This window comes from Ochotona curzoniae, unplaced genomic scaffold (genome assembly GCF_017591425.1).
Source record: "Ochotona curzoniae isolate NIBS_2020 unplaced genomic scaffold, NIBS_Ocur_1.0 scaffold_4505, whole genome shotgun sequence".
Classification (NCBI taxonomy): Eukaryota; Metazoa; Chordata; class Mammalia; order Lagomorpha; family Ochotonidae; genus Ochotona; species Ochotona curzoniae.
This window is the reverse complement of record NW_024467118.1, coordinates 34,035,724-34,058,204: the sequence shown is the minus strand read 5'-3', so window position 1 is coordinate 34,058,204 and position 22,481 is coordinate 34,035,724. Positions and strand designations below refer to the sequence as shown.

At 49.9% G+C, this 22,481-nt stretch overlaps 1 protein-coding gene and 1 pseudogene across 2 annotated transcripts in view; one reads left to right on the top strand and one right to left on the bottom strand.

The window, feature by feature from the left end:
* The window catches only part of DPYSL2 (dihydropyrimidinase like 2), a 99,327-nt gene that overhangs the window by 26,088 nt on the left and 50,758 nt on the right, over nt 1-22,481 (top strand). The window contains exons 1-3 of one of the 2 annotated variants that reach the window (XM_040966462.1): nt 10,483-10,824; nt 13,819-13,907; nt 15,809-15,993. In XM_040966462.1, the coding sequence (XP_040822396.1) occupies nt 10,786-10,824; nt 13,819-13,907; nt 15,809-15,993 (313 nt within the window). In that variant the 5' untranslated portion in view covers nt 10,483-10,785. Of the gene's footprint in view, nt 1-10,482; nt 10,825-13,818; nt 13,908-15,808; nt 15,994-22,481 lie in introns of those variants that run through there. The other variant, XM_040966461.1, reaches the window with a different exon arrangement.
* Nucleotides 4,142-4,896, bottom strand: LOC121146731 (annotated as a pseudogene).

The following is a 22,481-nucleotide window of genomic DNA, read 5'->3' as shown; positions in this document are numbered from 1 at the left end:
ATGCTGAGAGATGTTAGGGCGGACCGGGTGACAGACTGGCGAAGAGCTGGTGGGAGGCTCTTTCTGGGATGATTGTTAAGGCAGAGCAAGTTTCCTCTTGTTGCTCCCGATGGCCTTTGTGAAAGGGATAGTGCTGCTTGGGTTTGCTCCAGGATAGGGTGCTTGCAGGCCAGCATCATGGAAGGGTGCTGCAGTTGAGCTATTCTGGTGATGGACCAGGGGCCCTACTCGGAATGAACAAAGTGATTCCTTTTGTCTTGATTAAGTGGTGAGGAGAGGAGGGCCAAGGTAGCTTGGAGAATGAATGGCTGAAGATAAGGGGAAGCCAAGATCACTGTGAAGGTCCAGAAGGCAAAAGAACAGAGTTGTGTGGGTGTGCAGGTCACGGAATTGAGATTGTCATGGGAGTATGGGTTGAGTGCATACTGCTGCAGCAATAACAGATTCCAGTACATTACAATGGTTTATGCACAAGAGGAGTTCATTTCTGCATCATATTGCCACTCTAGGGGGCATCCCCATTTAACAGCCAGGGCTGGGCATCAAGCTCCTATTGCCTTACCACTGAATGTTGATGTGGGCTGGGTTTACCATCACTCCCAAGGTTGTCTGGGGAGCCATCTTCCATTCTGTCAGGAGACATGGGTGTGGAGGAGGACAGGAAGGCTTTCTGTGTCTCTGCCCTCGAGGACACCCATTGGGGGAGCCAGAAATCCCATCATATGTAGCTGTTAAGGAAGCTGAGAAGTGTGGTTGGGTTGTGTGGCCTGGGAGAACACGATTTCATGAACAGCTGACCTTTGTCACTTGCAGAGCCAACGACAGAAGGACTGGTTTGGTTGCTTTTGTTCTGAATAAATGTCCACAAATGACTTGGAGACCGCGAGGTGACAGTGGCCCAGAGGTGACTGCGATGTGTTGGCTTGGAAATGACCTTGCGATGGCGTCCACACGAGTCAGTTATCTGCGTTTGAATGCAGAATCTGTTAATTCCTCTTCCTTCCTTAGTATTAAAAATATCATTTTTCTTTGCATTTCTTAGTATTACATCGGGGTTCTACTGGCTAACACACAGGTATCAAATAAATGATGCATTCTCAATCCCATGACTTTGCCAATTCAAAGTGACAGCTGCATCCGGATGTGAATGACTTTATAACAAGAGTAAATGATTTGACAGATCTTTTGAATGAATAGTATTTCATTCTTAAGAGAACATCTCTGAAACCATTAGCTGAAGCTTTCAGCGTACTTTTTTAAGGCACTGAAATAAATGTATACAACACACGTTACCAACACATGGAAATGTCACAACAAGCACACTGAAAGAGAGCTATCAAGTAAAGTTACATTGTAACCTGGATATTGCTCAGTAACTCAGCCAATAAACTGTAAAATTAAAAAAAAAAATAGATTTTGTTGTGCTAGCTCTAACAAGTACTCTAGAGAAACTGGTGGTAGTTGTGAAATGACTGCTTGGATCAAACTGTCCTGCACTCCTAAGACACTTGCTCCTTTCCTTCACCAAATAAATTTTTCAAAGTCAGCCTGTTCAGAGTATTCTACACATTTACAACTCTGAAACTCTCAAGTAAAAAAAAAAATGTGTGAGTACTTTAGAAAACCCCTGAGTATTATTCATATTAATGAACAGTTCATAGTTATTACTCATGTGGCTCTTTCCCCACAGGAGCCTCTCCCTGGCGTGTGCCTTCCAGGTCCGCACAGGAGACCCTCCTATGTGTCTTCTGTAAATGATCACAGCCTGGAGGCTTTCCTGCAGGTACCAGAAACAGTCTCATTGAGATCACTGAGAGGCCCCTTACAAAGATCAACAAAGACTTACGGATTGGTTATAATTATGCAGATAAAAATGCTTCAGAAAAAGGCCTACCTGAAACATTTTCTTACGGATTCCTGAACAAACATCAACAATCATAGTTCCTAGGTCTCAAGGTTCACTGATTTGTACCAGCCTCTTGGTATTTTACAGAATGCCATTATTTTTCGCTTCGCTCCAGAGAGGCAATGAACACTGCTGTGTAAACATGACTGACAATAAACACTTCCTTTTGGTTAAGCACCTGTTCACTCCTGAGGTGACAGCCACCAGGGAAGGGAAGGGCTCTCCTGCATCCTTTTTCCTAATAAAAGGACAGACAACCACCACTGGGACAGCTGTGAGCTGGGAGAGAAAGCCTTCTAACTGACTTCAACGGAAGATAGAAGCCAGGTCACGTAGCTACGAACATATTCTTGAGTCTTTGCTAGGAGCTTCATTCAAGCATTCCAGCTTTGTGTTGACTATGCCTCAGCCGACAGTGCACAGGCTCATGTCGTGATTAGTGCAGTGGTAAAGGGGAACAGAATGAGAACAAATGGGGGGACAGCTGGGTAAAACTGAACCAATGCAGCAGCCCACGTTAGCTGGAGTCTTGCTGCCCATGGTGAAATGGTCAGAATTTAGTTTCTGTCCTATGCAGCTCAGTGCAGAATTTCCTGAAGAATGGTACTTCCAGGGTGGACCTCAGAGTCCATTGGGAGTAAGAACACAGACATCCTGGGTCCACCCTGGGACTGGGAGGGGATGGTGGGAATGGGCTTTTGAGAAGCCTTCTGTGAAGGCATGAACATCACTGGAACCACTGTATTTTTAGGACTGGTGGTCAGTGTGTTGTCAGGGACCCTGGAGAACCACTCAGGAGGTTCGTAATCACAACATGATTCACCATCACGCTGAGGTTGCATTGTTGCCTTCTTTTCTACTCACTCATGAGTGTACAATGGCGTTTCCCAGAGGCCACGTTAAGGTCTTAGTGGCACAACAGATTGAATGTAGAAGTAGATATGCAAATTATGTCTTCTTTACATCAAATAGAAAAGATATTTGCAGAAATGGAATGCAACTCCAAAAATCTTTTTTTTTATTGGAAGCTATTTTTAAATTAATAGATATCATATATTTTAATGTTTAGTATTGAATATGTCATGTATTAAAATCCACATAAGTCAAAGGTGTGTGACCTGGGCTTTGCAGCACTTGTCCAGCACCCTGTAGGTGTCACTGCTGAAGGGTGCTCCCCAGCTCTTTGCACACTCAATGTACACTTCACTCTAAATTCGGTTCACAGATGGTTTGCACAGAAGCTCCTTATGCTCGTTTTCAGGCCAGGGGAGATGGAGTATGATAGTGAAATACTGAAATCCAACTCAAGATACGAAGCATGTTTTCCTTGGTGATATCAGAATGTAATAAATGATCCTTCAATCTAAACAAGGGTCGGCTGAGATGTATGAAATAGAGAACCACATTTTACATGACACATTCTTAAAGATACTCATTAATTACTGATGCGATCTTACAGGCATTAGATTATGAAAGCTGGTCTATGAATTAACCCCAAATTAAACAACAACAAAAAATCCTTAAGTTTTGAAATAAAAAATGAGAATAGCAGACAAAGTAGGGTTCCTAGAGGGAGAATCTTAAAAATCAGGTTTTAAGAAAGTATAGAAATGTGAGTAGATTAATATCAGCCTTACACTAAGCTACACACCTGTATCTGTAAGTGAAAACACATCTGAGATACTGTTGCCAAATCGGTACTTGAGTAGCTCCCCCTGTCAGAATGAAAAGTGAGAACACGCTGATTTGTAAGCACAGGTGTGGTTATAAAACAACAGGTCCCAGTGATCTTCTGAGTTATGGAAATAATTGCCTTCACGCTTTTAGCCTGCCTTAATTTTTTCACATATTGCCATTTAAAAATTCAGAGACAGCTAGTGCTTAAACAAATCCCTGGTACTTAGGAGTGATGTTTAGGTGACATGCTGTGACCATATCTCCTCATTTTTTCCATATTAAGATCCTAAGTAATACAGATATTTAATACACCTACTGTGTATTAATTGGAATTTGAAAATAAACTTTTTTTCTTTTTGAGTGGCTTTTGGAAAAATACAACAAATATAGCTTCTAGTCATATGTTACTTTCCTAATGTGCACTCATTAAAAACCTCATCAGAAGAGTCAAATGGTGCTCCAACCAAAAATCCAGGCAATCTGGCCCTTCTTTCTCTCCACCTTGGTTTGTTTGCTCACTTACTGTAAATGCTCCATTTCACTTATCAGAAACCAACACTACGGAAGTTCTCTAAAAGGCTCAACCGTTTTCTGGAGTCTCTGAATGACGACAGCATTCTGCAAACCAGCTTCAGCCTGCGTCAGCGGCTCGTGCAGCCAGCGGAGGGAGGGAGGGGCCGCTGCTACGTAGAAGGGAGATCTCTGAGCGCCTTGGTATGTCTCGATGAAGTCCTTGATGTGGCTTACCCTATGAGAAACGTTACATTTCTGGACAATCCTTTTCCCACTGGCCAACCAAATCTGTACATTAGTGATGGGTTCCAAGTGGTCAGAGGGGCAGCAGACAAAACATTTTTATTTTCGATTTCAAGAGTCTTTGTTTCAAAATAATTTTTGGTGTGGCACTTCCTAGCTGGTAGCCCTGTCCTCAGGAGGGCCAGAACACAGGATTCGTTGATACACATACTTCATTTTTTCTTATCTTCAACCTTAACATCCACTTCTTTATCTCTTTATTACAGAGAGTTTTTGATAAACTCTCTGTAATTCTGAGGGTAATTCGCCCTTTTGGACGGAGTTCAGAAACTGTTGCTTTGCACCGTCAGAGTAACTTCTGAAATCGTCCTTGACTGTGAGTCCATTTTCCCACAACTTTATACTCACACCTACCTGGTTCTGTTCCGTGGGGGATAAGCATTTGGCTCCAACCTTAGAAGGCCATCAACAAACACTCACGACCCTGTGATGTTGTCACATGTTGATTTGTAAACTCATTCTTCTTTTATACTTTCAAGATTATCTACGTCTTTCATTCTCTTGCCTTACCGCAGCCTCGGCCTCGCAGCCTTGGCGTCTGGGGTCACCGACACCCCCACTGCAGCGCTGTGTTGCAGCCCCCTTGGACGCTGGGCACCACCGCCAGACTTCCTCAGGAGCTGTTACTTTCTAGAAGTCTGTTACTTCACTTCCTCTAGTCTTGGGTCTTCCTGTCTGTAAAATGGGACCAATATCACCGATCTCATTGTGAAAGGGAAATGAATGAGAATATTCTCCAACTGGCAGCTCTCCCATAGAAATTATTGCTATCTGTTGCGTGAAGGGTCTTCAAAGTCCTGGGCAGGTGAAGAACTTTGTACAAAATGTTGGGTAAGGTCTGAGAGGGACTGCAGCAGGCCTTACCATATGCCTACTTGCAGCCAAGGAGGGAGATATGCAGTAGGCACAAGTGAAGGGGGCTCAGAGAAGGGACAGAGGACAGCTGAAGCCCAGCTGCAATGTCAGGTTGGCCATAGGGTTACAGGGGGGTGGAGCCTGGGAAATCAGACTCCTTCTCCAAAGGCACGGCCACCCTGCTCCTGCCCATTGGTGCCATATGGAAACAGACACTGAGTCCCCTAGCACCTGTGACTCTAGGAGAAAGTGGAAGTGTGGAATTTTCATGTCAGGTTCCCTGATTTTAGAATATTGACCACTTGGGGCCTACTATGGTACAGTGGGGTTAAACCACTGCCTGCAATGCTCGTATCCCATTTGGGCATTGGTTTGAGTCCTGCCATCTCACCATTGCAGGCACCTGGGGAGTGAATCCACAGATGGAAGGTCTACCTCTCTTTGTCTATGTAACTCTGCTTTTCAAATACATGAGTAAATTTTTCACAAGAAGTTGACCACAAACTTCAAGATCAGTTGAAACCACGGCTTGGGCCAGGAGTAGTGTGTGTGTGGGCTGATCCAGCCATAGGCCCCCGGTTTAAACCTGTACATCTTGCATCTCCTTTGTTCCCATTTAGGTCCAGCTGTAGCCCTGGCCTGCAGATCTGTGCTGCGTAATACAACAGCCACAGCCAGGAGTGGCTTTTGAGTGAGAGTTCATTTAATGTCAATGAGATAAACATTCGGTTCTGGACCACGCAGAGGGTTCTTACCGAGTGGAAGGGGCATGGAAGAGAGGCTATGTGATGTTGGAAGAGGTTCCCTTTCTTACAGCAATGATTATGTCCTGTGGACATGGACAATCTGTTAAGCCAGGATGGTGGGGAGCACATGCACACTCCTCTTTCGCCACCAGAGGGCGGGCCTGCACACAATGATCAGAGCCAGGTGCCCGGTGTCTCCCGCTGGGACCCTGAGAAAAGTCCGCAGTCCCACAGAGCCACGAGGGTGCAATATGTGTTGTGTGCAATGTGGGAGGCATGTGTCAAGTGGAGGAAGCGTTCTGGGTTCTGTGGTGTGCACACTTTGCTCTGCGCCCACATGTCCAGCTGCATGTGGCAGGTAGGTCAGCCCCTTAGCGGAGACTCCATAGAGTCGCTTAGAGCCCCTGTGTCTGTGGCCAGTAATGATTCGGGTTTTAACCACAGGTCACTCCTTTCCCTCACCTGTGAACTTCTGGGCAGGTGATGGGCAGTTACCATCTGCTGCTCCTGGGCCAGCCCTCTGAGGTCTCTGCCCCTTTGGGGTCACACACACAAGGAGAACTCTCCTCAGTGTCCATCTGCAGTGTGCAATGCGTCACTTCCAGCTCAACTGTCCTGGCTGATGCCCTTTGTTTTTTTGGCAAGGAAGGATTCTGGTGCCGTCTCCTTTCCGCCGCATTCGTTTTAACCTCCTCTGCAGGATGACGTGGAGGCCACCGTCCTTGGCAGCGAGCCGCAGCAGCGTGGGCTTTTGGGCTCTGCTTTCCTTGCCACCTCTATGCTCACTGTGCTCAGCAGTCAGTGGCTTTGGAGTGTCCCTGCTCTGTGGTATTCTTCACAGGACATTTCCACAGAGGCCCGGGGGGTGACACAGAGGCGGAAATGGTTACTCTTGCTTCCCAAAGGGGAAGACGAAAGCAGGAACAGTGGTGGTGGGCTGGCCCAAGTCAGAACTCATTCTGGGCCCACATGGAGGAAGTGAAAAGAGCTGGGGCGTCCTGCTGACGGCCTCCATCATTCCCAGCAGGCTGTATGATGTGGCTCTCTTAAATCCCCAGTTGGGTGCTCCCATTCCTGTGCCCGGCCACACAACCAGTCTTTCAGCTCATGCTGCTGCTGCCCTGTGTAGGGGGAAGGATGAGTGAGCCTTTGCAATGGCCCCTACCTCTGTGAGGTCAGACTTTGACAGATGTAGGTGAGTACAGTGCAGGTGGTGTAACGCAATCGAGAGTACAATATAGAAAAATGAGGGCGGCGTGGTGGAACACTTTCAGAATTTGGTCCAGGGGAAAGATTATAGCCATGCCCTGGATAATCTGGGCCTCACTTTAGGATGGAATGCTCTTTCTCTGTTTTATCAGGCTTGCTGGTACATACAACTTTGTTAGGAGAGGAGTAGTTTAAAACTTAGGCAGCTCCAGCCCTGCAAGGAGTGTAAACTGCAGTATCACGGGGTTCTCCTGCAGCTTCCAGAGCCTGGGGACAGTGAGTGATGGTCAACAAGGAGACTCCTCCAGCAAAGTGACGGTGCTAAGAGGAAGGCCTGAGTTGTTGAGATCAAAACTTGCCAGGGTGGGATACAGAAAAAGTTTTGTCCTTGTAACTGGACAAAGTGGAGTGTACCCACAAGGAACCAGGCAACGTGCTGGTAACTGGAAGAGGAAGGCTAGGCTCTCAGGCTTCCATGGGTCAGGGACAGACAGGGGAAAACATGGGCAAGAGATTACAGCACAGTGGGAGGTGTGTTACAGCACACGTGCACTGGGAAGCAGAGCTCCAGGCTGGAGGGGCTGGCGTGGGAGGCGTGCTGGGGGAGGACAGAGCAGGGCCGGGTGCCATCGGCAGAAGGGTCCCTGAGAGGCCTGCCCTGATGCTGTGGGGTGGCGCAGGGGTGAAGCTGCAGAGGAGGCTGCGGTCACTCTGGAGTCATCTGGTTAAACAGCAACCCCCACGCCTGCCCACAAATTGTCTAGGCAAATGTTCTCTCCTGGCTGCCCAGAAAAGCCTGGGACATCAGCATTTCATTCAGCGAGTCCCTCCAGCTGGCTTGTCTCTGGTGACGGGGGAGACGTAGGGGAGTCATGAATGTGCACTCTTCTGCACCTTTGGCATGTATTTCATTTCCAAAAAGCTGGAACTGTCATGCCTGAGGACAGGTTCAAAGATAGTGATTTGTAATTTTACAGTACATTCTCATGGTTTTTGTTCCCCCTAATAAGAGTGTACAGCCCAAAGTTTCTCTCCGTGAGGTTATTAGTACGGAGTGGGTGGAACATTCCCTCCCACCCACTTTTCCTTTGGCATACTGCAGTGAGTGGTAAGTGTGATGTAAACAAACAAACAAAAAAATTCAGATAGCAGACAGTTCTTTGCCTTGGTCAATTCAAACTACTTACTTGGTGTCTTCTCTCTGCCCAATCATCTTGTAAACAAATCAGTGCCATCCTACATCTTTGGTTGCTTACCGATGCTGAGGACCTCCAGGCAGGGCTGTGGAACTGATACTGACACGAAAGCTCCTCAGAGCCTTATCACAAAACATCCCACGGCAAAGTGGGAAATCCCAAGATGCAAATGCATGATCATCAAGCAATTCAAGAGCAGGAAAGTGTACCAAGAACAGAGGCAGTGTAACTAGAACGCGTTTTGTTGAAGCATCTTTATTTGCTTGCTGGCCGAGTGGCTGACTTGTGGACGAGGACACTTGGACTCTGAGTGCCTCTCATTTTGCTCCCAACTTTCATAGCTAGAGAGACACATTAAATACTGCTCAGATGTGTGACTTTGATCATGAATAGTTGACACCTATACTTGCTGTACCCGACAGAAGGGGGCATGTGTAATGTTTTCTTGAGACACATATCGAAATAGAACCACTCAATCAGCAGTGAAATCTCTTGTATGCGGGGATTGATATTACAGGCACAGCAAGGAAATGATGCATTTCATATCTGAGTCTGGTAAGTCGGACACACCCTCCCCTTCCCCACCAGAGTAGCCAGGTGCAGACCAACACTGGAACCTAGGGCACCACGGGATTACTCCGGATTTAACTGGCTCATCTTTGCTGAACTGCTGTGAGCCAATTAAATCGAGTCTCTTTTCCCCGTGGCTGTCTGATGATGGCCTAGATGATGTTGGGATTCAATGAAGTGTTTGATCTCACAGAAGCCCCAAAGCCACCGCCCAGGCCAGGAGTATGTAGCTGCCTGGGTAACCTCCCACGGGGTCCCTTTGGCACCTCGGCGTGGCGCAGAGGGCAAAGCTGTGGGGTCGTATCCCTGTTCAGTCGCCAGACCCACCAGAGGCCTCGAGTCCTGGACTTTGGGGAATCTGGGCTCTCCTTATATCTGTTTCCCCATACTGTTCGTTCGTGGTGTGGGGAGGCAGGGATCTTCTGTGGGCCCCATTAAGTCCTTAATGTTCCTTGGGCACTGTCATGCCAGGAGCTTCCTTATATATTTGCAAGTACCAGCAAAAAGCATCACCAAGGCCCCAAGAGGGTCAGGGTGGGCGTGGCTGTCAGCACACAGGCCGGGCTCCGGCTGAAGCCACCCGGGCCTCCACTTGCGCCCGCTAGGCTTTCCCACCGGGTTCCTCGTGGCCCGGAGGCACAAAAGGACGTTCCAGGGCGGGGTTTCCCACCAGCTGCACACCGCAGCCTTCCCGGGACTCGGACCGGCCTCCGCCAGCCTTTCATTTCTCGCAGCCCCGCGCCCGTCCGCCCGCCCCATCGCGCCTCCTCAGCCGCCCGTCGGGCCGCGCCCCTCTCCCGCCTGCGGAAGCCCCGGGGCCTCGGCTAGCGGGCCGCGCGCCTCCCGGTCCCTCGGCTCCCCGGGGCTGGGCGGCGGCCGGGCGTGGCCCTCGCTCGCCGCCGTTTCAATCCCCGAGCCGACTCCAGGGCCGGGCCGGGGCGGGGGAGCCGGCCGGCGGGCCGTTCAGTCGCGCGCTCGCCGCCAGCGAAGCCATTGGCTCGGCGCAGTCACCCCACGCAGGGGCTGCAGCGGCGGCGTCCGCGGATTGGCGCGCGTGCGTGCGAGGGCCGGGGCGCGCGCGAGCGTGTGCGTGCGGCGCGGGCCGCAAGCGAGCGCCCCTCCGCCTGAGGGGGCCGCGGCCGCCGCCCCGACCCGGCCCAGTCACGGCCATCCTCACACCCCGTCACGGCCGTCGCCCCCTCCATTGTCCTGGCGCAGCGGAGGCCGCGGCCGTGGCTCCCGCCGGCTGCAGCCCTCGCTGGCCGGCGCTGAAGAAAGAGCGCGAAAGGCGCGACCCCGCGGGCGGGCGCACGCGCCGACCGCCGCCCTCGGCCGCACACTGCAGCATTTCGCGCGCTCGCGCCGCGCCCCTCCCCCGCCCGCCCTCGTTTGCATAGCCCAGGGCCGCGGCCAATCGGCGCTCGTCTTTCTCGAAGCGGATGGCTTTTGCCTGAGAGGAAAGGGAGTGGCTGGCGGCGCATGCGCCGCGCTGGCCGACTCGAACCGAGGCTTTTTATTGCTGTAGTTTATTTCCACCCCCTTCCCTCCTGTTCTCTCGCCTCTCTTTTTTTTCTGCCCTGGCTGGGGCTGTGCTGGAAGAGAGGAAGAAAGAGACAGAGGATTGCATTTATCCCTTAGCTTTCCTGAAATTGGTAGCGAACAAGACCCCATAGGCGGTTGCATCTTTTCCAGTTCTGGAAAAAAGAAGTATCTATCTATATTACATATACATATATTAAATATCCTTCCCGGCAATTCTTACTTTTAAAGCTGCCCTCTTGATATTGATTTTTTTCCCCCTAGAAGAAAGATGTCTTATCAGGGGAAGAAAAATATTCCACGCATCACGGTGAGTTTTGATTGTTGGGAAATCTGGGAATCTGTGAGCTACCTTTTGTGGGACAGAGCATCTACGGGGTTTTTAAAAAGGAGTGGGACGCGGGACAGGACGATGGCGGTGGGAGACGCCACGAAACCTGCAGGGCATTAAAATAGGAGCGTGGATGCATGAAGGTGGCCTTGGGGAGCGCGCCAGGTCCGCCGTATCCTTTTATTGTCAGCGCGAGATGCTGCGGCGCTGGCCCCGCGGGGTGTGAGCAAATGGATGCCAGATTGTGCACGGTTGGAGCTCGGATATTGTTCTCGGGGCTTGGAGCTGGGCGCACGGGTCCTCCCTGGGACTGCCGCCCCCACCGCCGGGCGCTCTCTGGAGTCTTCCTCCAGATCCCGAGGCGCCTGACAGCGAAGGGATGCTTGCAAGGGCTGGGTGCACAGGAAGGATGTGGAGCTGGCGCGCTGGGGTGCCGTGGGGGGCTTTTTGTGGCTCGTGGGGGGACCACTTGGTGGTTCGGGTGGCCCTGTGGGTCTTCTCGTCCTCAGGTTTGGGGCTGGGGGCGGGGGACCTTCCCTGCCCTTCCCGCCGCCCGGGAGGCGTCCGTGTCTGCGCATACAAAGCGGGCGGGCGGGAGGGTGGGCGCCCGGGGAAGCGCGAGCCGGGCTCGGGAGGTAATGGCGCTGTGCGCCGTGCCGCGCAGACAATGATGCGAGCGGCTCCGGGCCCCAGGACTGCGAGTCGGCTCAGTCCCCGGGCTCATCCGTGCCACGCATTCACGAAGCTGCAGCGAGGGGCGCCGGCTCTGCCTCCCCATCCCCGCCCGCACCCACGTCCTCGGAGCCTCTTCCCCATCTCTGCCCTGCAGAAACGTCGTCCCTAAGCCGTGTTCTTTACATCCCCAACCAAAGAAACCCCGCGGGCGGGAGGAGCGCTGGGGAAAGTCATTGTTACATAATGATGTGCAGTCGCCACTGACCGGCTGATTCCCGGGTAGAACCCCGGGCTGAGGCCAGAAGGGAAGAATCTTTCCCCTCGGCAGGACGTGTCGGGGGCCGGGTGCGTGGACGAGCGTTCGCCCCTTGGGCACCCGCGCTTCCTCTCCGGCGCACCAGGCACACCCATCCGCGGGAGGGAGCCGAGGGACCAGTTGCGCAGGGGAGAGGGTGTGTGCGCAGCGATTTCTAGGAGGGCTGGGTGGTTCCCCAGCCAGGGTGGGTCCTTGCTTTTTTTTTTTTTTTTCTTGAGGGAAAACGCCCCAAGATCCCAAAAGGGCTGGACCCCCGGGGACCCGGACGTCGTGTTTTCCTGCTCAAGAGGCAGGAGCCAGCTGAGCTTGGAGAGTAGGGGGTGGGAGCAGATTTGCCACAGTGTGTTGTCTTGGAGAAAGAGCAAGGCAGTTTCATGTTGGCAGGGATAACAGCATTTAAGCAGATAATCAACAAGACCACATTTTAAAAGAGTGCATCCCTAAAAAATATAATAATAATAATAATAATAATAATAATAATAATAAACCAGTCCTGCCTGAGCTCTCCTAGGATCTGTAGCATGATTCTCTTCTTTTGGTCCTCCTCCTGCCTCTTATGTAAGAAGCCTTCTAGAAGGTACCAGAGTGTTTGGGTCCGCCTTTTTTCCTGGAGTGATGTTAGCCCTGGGCTTTGCAGACTTCCTGGCCCTACTTGTCTCAGGATTGGAGACCCAGGAGAGAACCCTGGATCAGGTGACTTGGCAGCTCATGTACCCCTTTCCCTGTGTGTGAGGGAATCCAAGTGTTTGGATTTGTTTCCAGGCCAGGACAATCTGCAGGATGGGATTCGGTGAAGGTTTTCCTGCATCCCTTGCCCAGGCAGACTTTTCCCTGTGGGACTTTGTAAAGTCTCTTAGGATAAAAGACCCTAGGAGTATACAAATTAAGATGACCTATGGTTTCTCAACATGTTAAAAAACAATAAAACACATTGTAAACCCACGTTTGTGTGTGCATTTATGTGTGAAAGTATTCCTCCCACCGCACTTTAAAAGTATTGTAAAAAGGATTTTCTGTAATTTTTATTTCTTTACAGCTGTTAGCTATCAATAGCTCTTAGTGAGAGTGTTGTAGTTGAGTTTCATGTTAATGATTGTCACATGATACTGCCTTTTAAAATGTTGCATATTGGAACAGCATTATATGGTTTATTTCATAAGTTTTAACCACCTCCCCTCTCCCCCAGGTCTGGAATCCTACAGGTGCATCTTTACTGAACACGATTTCAGTATTTCATCCCACCAACAGTGTGTGGGATGGCGATGAGTCACGGTGTCGCATGCCTGCTAACATTCTTGGCGCTCATGTACTGTCTGTCCTGGATATTTTGCACAAATATCACCAATTACAATACACCAACAATCCATAAGCCGTGTTAGCATTTGCCATCTTAGATGCTTCATCGTACAGCTCTCCCATTTCTTAATGGGTTGTCTGAAATGATCTATTTTGATAGTTTCCCCCGTTTTGTAACGCTTGGCTGTGATTTGCCTCAAAGATAAATGCAAATGTAAAGGACCTAGTACATTAACATCTTTGGTGGCACCAAGTATGTTTGTGTAGCAGATCCCATGACAACTGACTCCTGATGGATCTTCCTGCACACAGGTCTCACTAAGGCATGACTTTCCTATGTGTGGGCGTTTCCTTTTTAATGAGATTTAGCCAAAAGCCATTAAAAATCCATTATCTCCTTCATTTGCAATGTCCCCCACCCCCCCCTTCTTCAATAGGAGTTTGCTTTGTGTCCGACAGAAAGATGGCTCATTTATTTGCAATGAGCTTTGGCAGCCCGTTCTGACTCCTCAGGTGTGGATGAATAGATGACCACTCGTGGTCTCATCTTTGTCACTGAAGCCTCCAGGAACTGGCTCATTTTGCACCTCCCTTTTGCATAGTGAAAGTGCCCTGGGCTCCTTTGTCCTAGGCCAATGTTTCTCAGAGACCAGTTACACATGGTGACCTTACTCCCTCTGTTGCAGAGTGATCGTCTTCTGATCAAAGGAGGTAAAATCGTCAATGATGACCAGTCATTCTATGCAGACATATACATGGAAGATGGGCTGATCAAGTAAGTGCAACCGATTGTGCACAAATGTCGTGCTAGCTTGTATCTGTAGCGTTTACAAGTATTGGCTGCGGTTCACCCACGTAGCCTCCAGCTTCAATGTCTTTCACAGCTGACCCACTTAGTAGTTTCTGGAAGCGCATTTTGATGCTGGTAATTAGTGAACATGGGAGAACTCAGACATAGGGCATTCAAAGCCATGATTGAGCACACGCCCGTTGCATTATACATGAGTATTATGTAATTTGCTATTTTTAACAGAGGTGACACCATACTTGTTGTTTCCAACTCAGATACTTGGTTTATGATATGTTGACTCCATTGAAGGTTTTCCTAGAATATAGTTGTTTAGATTGCCCGGTCACAGGACACAAGTGTGGAATACAGGCTCTTCTATTGAGACAGCACATCTGTCTTCAAAAATCCACATTGGAACAGCCGAAGAACACCAAGTTAATTACTCAACAGCACACACAAATCATTGCCTAATCCTTGGGGCATTTTAGTTTTTGTGCCTTAAGAGGCAACTTTGCACAAGTGAGAATACTCGACTATTGATTGTGTGTTCTCTTACAGAGGAGAAACGACACAGCAGTTAGAGTTTGGGCATTTGTGGCCTCACAGGGTTAAGTGAACAGAGGACATACCAGTACCCTTGTGCCCTTCCTACTGGGACAGCTCACAGGGCGCTGGAGAAATAGCACATCTGTTTCAAGACAAACATTGCAGCCTGTGACATCTTTTAAATAAGCAGCATTCATCAAGTGCTAGCTGCAAGCCAGCCCGGACGAGTGGAAAACTGGAGTGGCCCGGTGCTTGGAAGCTCATCCCGATTTATAAACGTTCCGTTGACCGTAACATTTCCATACAAGCTTTTAATGTTTTCTCCATGTGTGTTTGCTTGTGACAGTCTCAGCTGCTGGCTCTGCAATGCCATGACTTTCACATTCCATTCCCCACCCCCACCAGATATAAGGCAGCAAGCATAATTTGCTGTGGCAGGACGTGGGCCTGGGAGGGAGCAGGTCTATGTGCTGTTTTTAATTGTCGCTTATTTGTCTTAACTCTCCGTCAGCTCTCCCTTCCTTAATTTCCTATTCTGAATAATTGATAGGAAGATGTATGAGCACTATTTCTTTTCAAGAAACTGGATATGAATCATATCCTCCAATAAAATAAAATAAATATTCATTTTTTTGCTGCCTTTGTTCCTGGGTTGTTGGGAGCATGCTTTTACTTACAGAATTTTTGTTCATTTGAAAGTCAGAGACACATAGAAAGAGGTCTTTCAACCACTGATTCACTCCCCAAAACCTGCAACACTTAGGCATCCAAAGCCAGAAGTCGAGAACTCAATCTGTGTCTTTCATGTGGATCACTATGCCTCAAGTATTAGACTGTAGCCACTGCCTTCCAGTGCACCTGTCAGCAGGAATAAGTGGATCCAGAACTTGAACCCTGGGCCTCTAATATGGGAGACAGGTGTCCCAGGTGGGGTCTTATCTGCTGTGTCAAAAGCCCACTCCACATTTTTAGCTTTTTTTTTTTTTTTTTTTAATAATTTGGTTTCCCTCTGATCTTCCGCTTTTCTCTCTGTTGAAAAGAATTTGGTGAAAATAAACATTTGGAAAGTATAACCAGGTCTGAAGAACATTACTCTAAGATCATCAACTCAAATGTGTGTGTTGCCAAGAATGTTGAGTGATATATTTTTAGATAAGTGTTGTGGTGCCTTGTTGTCACTTCGTCTCAGGCATTTCTTAGTAACTAAATCACTTTGAATGGGGCCTCTGATCCCTTAACTGAGTTTTGCATAGCACCGGATGAAAGATGGTTTTCTGGCTAATCCTCTTTGATTCCACCCATTTCATTTACCACCCTTATCACCAACCCTGTTTATTTAGGCAAATCGGAGAAAACCTGATTGTGCCAGGAGGGGTGAAAACCATCGAAGCCCATTCCCGAATGGTGATCCCTGGAGGAATCGATGTCCACACTCGTTTCCAGATGCCTGACCAGGGAATGACATCCGCTGATGACTTCTTCCAAGGAACCAAGGCTGCCCTGGCTGGGGGCACCACCATGATCAGTAAGAAACTTAGGACTGACCACTGTCGCACGTAAAGGCAGGATGATTAGAGCAGCAGTCTGCTGTCTGGTTCTTTCCTTCCAGAGTTTGCAGAAATAGGGGGAGGGGTGTTAGCCTTTTGTCTGACTTCCTTATCTTCGTTTTCTGTTGAACTTTGAGCTCTGCACTTGAGCTTCAGCAGACACATTAGCAGGGCAGTTTGGTGGCATCAAAATGACTTCTTGCTTTTCTGTTTGAAAACTTTTGCCTTTTTTTGGAGGCCAAATTGTGATTTGACTGTAACAACACAGCGCTTAGAGTCCTCATCCAAGCTGTCAGTGTTGACCTTTTGTTCACAAATATTTGATTAAAAAAATTCCTCAGGGTGCTGTTTTGCAGAATTCAGGTGCAGTGTAGCAGATGGGGTGTGGAGCTGGGAAACCGTTCCACTGATAGGACACTAAAGGCGGCGGGGAGTGATACTTCTCCTGGGTGCTTGACAAAGAAGCACTTGGGCATTCCCCCCTGGAAGGAGACCCTCAGATAGGAGTTAACTTTTGGCTGTGACAACAGCCAGTACCCACAGCTGGGTGCCTGGTGTGTATCGCTGCTCGGGTTCTATCTGTTCTACCTGGACACAGCACTCATGCTGAGAATTTGCTCACGAGCTCTCAGCTTCCAGTGTGCTTTTTGACAAATGCCATCTGTTTTTTTCAGGCAAGATGGGCAAACTACCCAGGGTCCATTAGTGTCATGTTTTTAAAAATAAGTGGGATTGAACAGTGGAAGTCCCTGTATTGTCTGTCTTGTCTGAGATTGAACAGTAAAAGTCCCTGTATTGTCTGTCTTGTCAGGAAAGCCAACAATTTGGTTCTGAAGAGGGGGCAAGGCGAGAGCAACTTAGCTGTTTCTATTCCCATTGATTGTTTGCCAGGGTGACAGTCCTTCCAGCTGCTTATCCTTTCTGGAAGCTTCTTTTGTCTGCCCTGAGTTGGAGGGACCCTGCCCTGCCCTCTCTTCCCCTACTCTCGCTACCCCTCCTCTCCCACGCAGCGTCTCAGTCCTCTGTGGTGGCTGAAGTCTATCTCTCCTTTGTCCAGTTTTGCATCTTGAGCCTTCCATGTGGAAGCCTCACTCCTGGTGTCTTGCTCTATACCTTGCCTTTTGGCCTAATGGGTGTTGCTGTCCAGGGGAGCCCTTTGTGCCCAGCTCAGGACTCTTCAGCTAGTCTAGAAGCCTGCTGCTTTGCTGCTTGCCTAGGATTGGCCTGGCATGGGTAGGTCGCTGGGCTTGGGGCATGGTCGGGGGCTGCTTACTTAGTAGCACCTGAGCTGGGGTGAACACAGACTGCCTGTCTATCAGGAAGGCTAGAATGAAGGTTCTGTCTGCCTCAATCCCAAGGTCACAGGGCCCCTGAAGGCCCTGGCTGCATCATGGGGACTCAATGAGCCATACCTGATGTTTCCTGAGCCTGTGGTCATCCCAGGGGACTGTCCAGGGTGCGGATGCTCCTATAGGGAAGCAGGAGTTTGGAGCTCTGGTCCCCTTACAGACACCTGCTTGCCATGTGACCACAGGCAAGGGGCATCATGTCCCTGCACTTCATTGACTCATGTGCAGAGTGAAAGGTTTGCACTAGATGAAAGTGGAAATACCTCCTATGTTCTGCGTTAGGTGCTTTGCTGAGCTGAGAGAGAGAGAGAGAGAGAAAGAGAGAGATTATTCTTCTCGTCATCAAGGAGGGGGACTTTTTTTTCTGCCAAGCGCCATCTAGATATTTATAACATCAGGCATGGACCCTCCAGCCTGATCAGCTTAAACCTGAGCCTGCTGTAGATTGAATTTCAAGTCCTGTCTGCAGTAGCCTTGGCAGGACTTGTTCCAGTTATTTCACAGGCCTTCCTTGTACAGCTCTCACCAGAGGCCCTGGTTCAGCCGTTACAGAAGGGCCATCCCTGCTGAGTCCTCTTGCCTCCTCTTTTGTGGTCCTGCCTCCTTCTCACATTCTTTTTCTGCCTCTGTTCTCTTTGGGGGTGAGATCGTTATCACTGTGTTGGCTTGCTGCCTCAGTGCACTGAGCTTCTCTCTGCTTCTACAGGTGGGTTTTTTATGTGAGCTCTCCATGTGAGTCCTGCTCCTGGCCTGGGACCCTCGAGTGGTTGCAGGTGGCCTTACCTGTGGCATAGGGGGTGAGCAGTCACACTGCTTGCTGTGGCTCTCTTGGATAGGAGGTAATAGCATTTTCATGCCATCAATTAGGATAAAGAGCAGGGAGTTTAGTGGGCAAACCTCAGGCAATGGCAGGAATCAGAGGGGCTGATGTGTAGTCAGAGCTGTTGTAGCCCAAATGGCATCTCTTTCATAGCCTGCAAGCAACAATGTTTGTTATCCTTGCAAATTGCCACCATGGTTCCTGATTACTGAACGGGTCTCTGCTGGCTGGCCTGGCCCTCAGGAGCTGAGCAATTGTGGATACAGGTGTACCAAGCAGGAGTGTTTTCTTTCTCCTTGCTGGTCCTGTGGCATGCCTTGCTCTGAGTGAGTGAGAGATTGGGGTGTGCTTTCCTGTGAAGGAGCCCTTAGGAGCAGGAGTGGTGTGCATGACTTGGTTGTTGCCTGTGACCTGCTTCTTGAATGAGACTGTATCTTTAGTGCCCACTGCAGTCAGAAAGAAGCACTCAGGGCACTTGGAACGGATTCCAGGGCAGAGTTGATGTACCTACGACTGCTTGCCGGAATGAACAATTGAAGGGGGTTGGCATAAAGGCCTATGGTACCCTTGCTGCTTCCATCCTCTGGCTTTCCCTAAAATGCTACTTCCATAAACTGCCATTTGCACTCACGGGCAAGGCTTCACCTGGCTCCTGGCTGGCTGTGTGTTGCCCAGGCCACAGGTCGTGAAGGCTGCATGTGAAGGAAAATGCAACTGAATATCCTCAGTTTAAAACAGGACCTGACACGTGAGTACCAGAAAATAATATTATTGGCATCCTGCAGAGCCTGCTGTTGACAGTTAGTTGCACAATGGAAGCTTTGTGAGGGGTCAGGGCAGGGGAGCGCCCTCTGCCCTTTCCATCCTGGGGTGGGTGGGTTGGGAATCCAGACAGAGCCTGCTGATGATCCTGATTTGCTGCCTGGGGAAAATGCCATGGATTTCCCGGGGGGGGGGGGTTGACCGTCCGAGTTGGAAGGACTGTAGGGTCTTCAGGGAGCAGGTGGTAACAGTTATCTCCACTTTGTAGCTGGAAAGACTGAGGCTAGAAGGAAGGGCACTGGTTGGTACCCTTGCTATGCACGCTGGGTGCAGGCAGCGGTCTGGAACATATATTTGCAGTTGTGCCCCACCACCTTTCAGCTGCTCCACCCTTGTCTTCAGCCTCAGTTGCTTCATCTGTGAAATGGGGGACAGGTTGTGGCATCAGCCCTGGCTCTGGCTGATGGTCAGCACTCAGGAAGTAGGCACTGTCATTCCATCCCACAGAGAGGATGCCGGCAGCCTCCTGGCTCTGTTATTTCTGGAACTCATCTCTCTCCTTATATGCAGAGAAAGGAGGCTGCATGTGCGAGAGTTTCTGCCCTGAACACAAACTGAGAGCAGTGGTTCTCCAGGTGCACCTCTACCTGTGCGTCCATCTGAAAATAACCGCTTGCTGGAGTCCCCTGAAACTGCTCAGGTAGCAGGTAGCAAATGTGTGTGTTTTCACCTGGTGCTTGTCCAAGGCACTTGGAGAGCTGTTTGAATGCACAGTTGTCCCTTAGTATTCAGGGGGGATTGTTTCCAGGAATTCTGCAGATACCGAAGTCAGTGGCTGCTCCAGTCCTTTCCACTTGTATCAGATGGCATGGTATTTGCATAGAAGCCACCTGTATACTGTAGAGCTGTGTACTCATGTATGTATTTGAGAGACAAGCAGACAGATCTGTCAATCAGTGAGTCAGTCATTGGTTCACTTCCCAAATGCCTAAGGCTGGGTAGGCTGATGCTAGGAGCTAGGAACCAGTCTAGGTCTCCCACAGGACAATCAGGAACCCAACTATGTGAGTCATTTCTTTTATTTTTTTTAATCTTGATGTGGAGCTGGTGGGTGTGGAGGACCATCTGTATAGCTCTGGAGTTTTCAGATTCTGAGCTTCAAGGATTGAAAGCCACTGTTGTAGTCTTTGGTTCTGCTAACCTGACTTCAGGACTTGCCCTAGAAGGCCTGGGGCCTCAGGCAGCACACACCCAAGGGCCCTTCCTTGCCTCTGGGCTGGTACGGAGCAGCAGGGATGGAGATTGGCCTTGACCAGAGGGTTGTGGTCACTTCAGGCCTCGGGGGGCCTGTCTCCTGCACTGGTGATTTGTCACTTCTTTGGATGTGGCTCCCTGATTGTGCCCAAAGTACCTTCTTCCACCTGTCTCTGGCAAATCTGCCTTCCTGTTCTGTAACCAGCACCCAGTCCTGGAGAGGGCAGCTCTCGTGGTTGTGCAGTTGGAACCCGAGAGTGGGGCCACCCGTGAGCACTCATCAAGTTACTTGTGTCTGGGGCTTGCGTGTCCTCTCTGGTGTCCCTGTTCCTTGCCACCACTAGTTCCTTCCTCTGCTGTGGCTTAGTGGAGTCTTGTCCCGGCCTCAATGTCATTGCCCTTGGCATCCTGGCCTCTTGCTTCAGGTCAGTTTGGATTGTGCTGCCTCTTCCCTGTGCAATGTTTGTGGCTCCCACATGCTCGGCGAACGCAATCCCAGTGTCAGTGTCCATGTTGGGGACCTCCCCCTGCTGCCCCAAGCTTATCATCCGAGCCAGGCACACCCTTTCTGTCTTTCCTGTGCCTCTGGGGATGTTCAAGGCCCAGCCCAGGTGTCTTTCACAAGCTCCCAGGGACTCCTTCCTTGTTCTTTGTTGCTTGTCTATCTTGCGACCTCAGCCTTGCGCTGTCCTTCGCTCTGTCTCACTCCTCAGAAGCACTCTGTTAATGCCTGTGGTTGAATGCATGAGCGGAAACATATGCCAACAAGACTCTGAGTGATGCCACCTGGTCAGGTGTCGTGGGTCCTGGGAAGTGGATATGTCTGATGTTAACCAGGTTCACCGTGGCAGAAGCAGCTGCTCCCTCCGTGTTGCCCTCCCTGCCTCCACACACTTGCTTTTGCCCCAGGCTTCCTAGCTCTGTAGTCAACTGTGGCTGCAGCTGGTGGAGGAAGGAAGGGAGGGAGAGCTCAGAGCCCAAATGCTGTCCTGTGGTTGAGGATGGGAACAACTTCTGTCTGGGCTGTTTTCAGCAGAGGGTGTGGCCAGCAGCCGCCAGGCCAGTCCTGGTAATGAGAGAGCTCACTGGCCGAGTGCAGAGGGTCACGTCTTGTTCGAGAAGTCACGTGGCCCCAAGAATCAAGGTGGACTCAGCAGTCATTCCCAGAAAGCCCTGGGGCTGGCTGCGGCTCTTTTTTGGTGAGACAGGAGGCTGGGCAAAAGGCGAGGGGGTCTCCTGAGGGGATGTGGCTGAGAGCATTGCTGTGGTACATTCGCTGCTTGTCATTTTTCTTCCATGTGGCATTTGGGTCTGCTCCCTGCTTAGGAGAAGCACACATGTGTGAACACACACATACACTATAATATGAAAGTGTCTGAAATTGATACTTTGATTATTCCCTTTGCTACCTTCATTTGACCAGGGTTAGAAAGTGTTTACAAAAACACCCAACCACATGAGACTAAGCTGCAAAATCCAGGACCAAAGTCATCGCCACAAAATCTGCCTGCGGTCTGGCCATTAGAAAGCCACGTTACTCGATAGGCTGTCGGTGAGGGCTCTTGCTCTGCCCTGTCTCTAGTCTTCCCAGGCTCCGCAGCAGTGAGGAGTCTAAGGGCACGAGTGTCCTCTACCAGGGCTGGGCCTGCTCAGGTGTCTGGTGAATCTCGGCCTCCAGCTGCTAGACTGGAAGGATCTGTGCACTCTGTGGCTGACTTGGGAGTGGTCTTCAGAAATGTGGTGCTGAGCAGAGTGGGAGAAGATGGTCAAGCAGATGACACATCCCGAGGCATAGTACAGCCCCGCCCATAGGCCCAGCCCGCCGGCAATATATAGGATGCTTTGCTTTTCTTGCCAAGGGGCTGTTGGGTTGACCTTGATTAGCCCAGCTAGTGGCAGTTAGTGACCCAAGGGATTACTCGTCTCTTCCACAAGGAAAAGCATTCCTGGTGCTGTGTCTATAGACCCTAGTTCATGGGCACTGTAGCAGTTACCATAGTCTGTCAGGGTGCATTGCCTGGACTCTGGCCCTGAGAGTTGGGGATTACAGCCTGGTTCATGAAGAGGCCTGGGTCGTCATCTCTCAAATTCCTCTCTGCCCTCCTTCACTCCAACCTTGGCCCTCTTTGTGGATGTTGTTGCAAGAGCCTATGGAGTCTCTGTAATCAGTGTTCCCTGAAGCTGTCTCTCGCTCTCTCTCTTTTTTCTTTTTCTTAAGAGACTTAATTATTTTTATTGAAAAGGCAGATTTGCAGAGAAGGAGAGAGAAAGAGAGGTATCT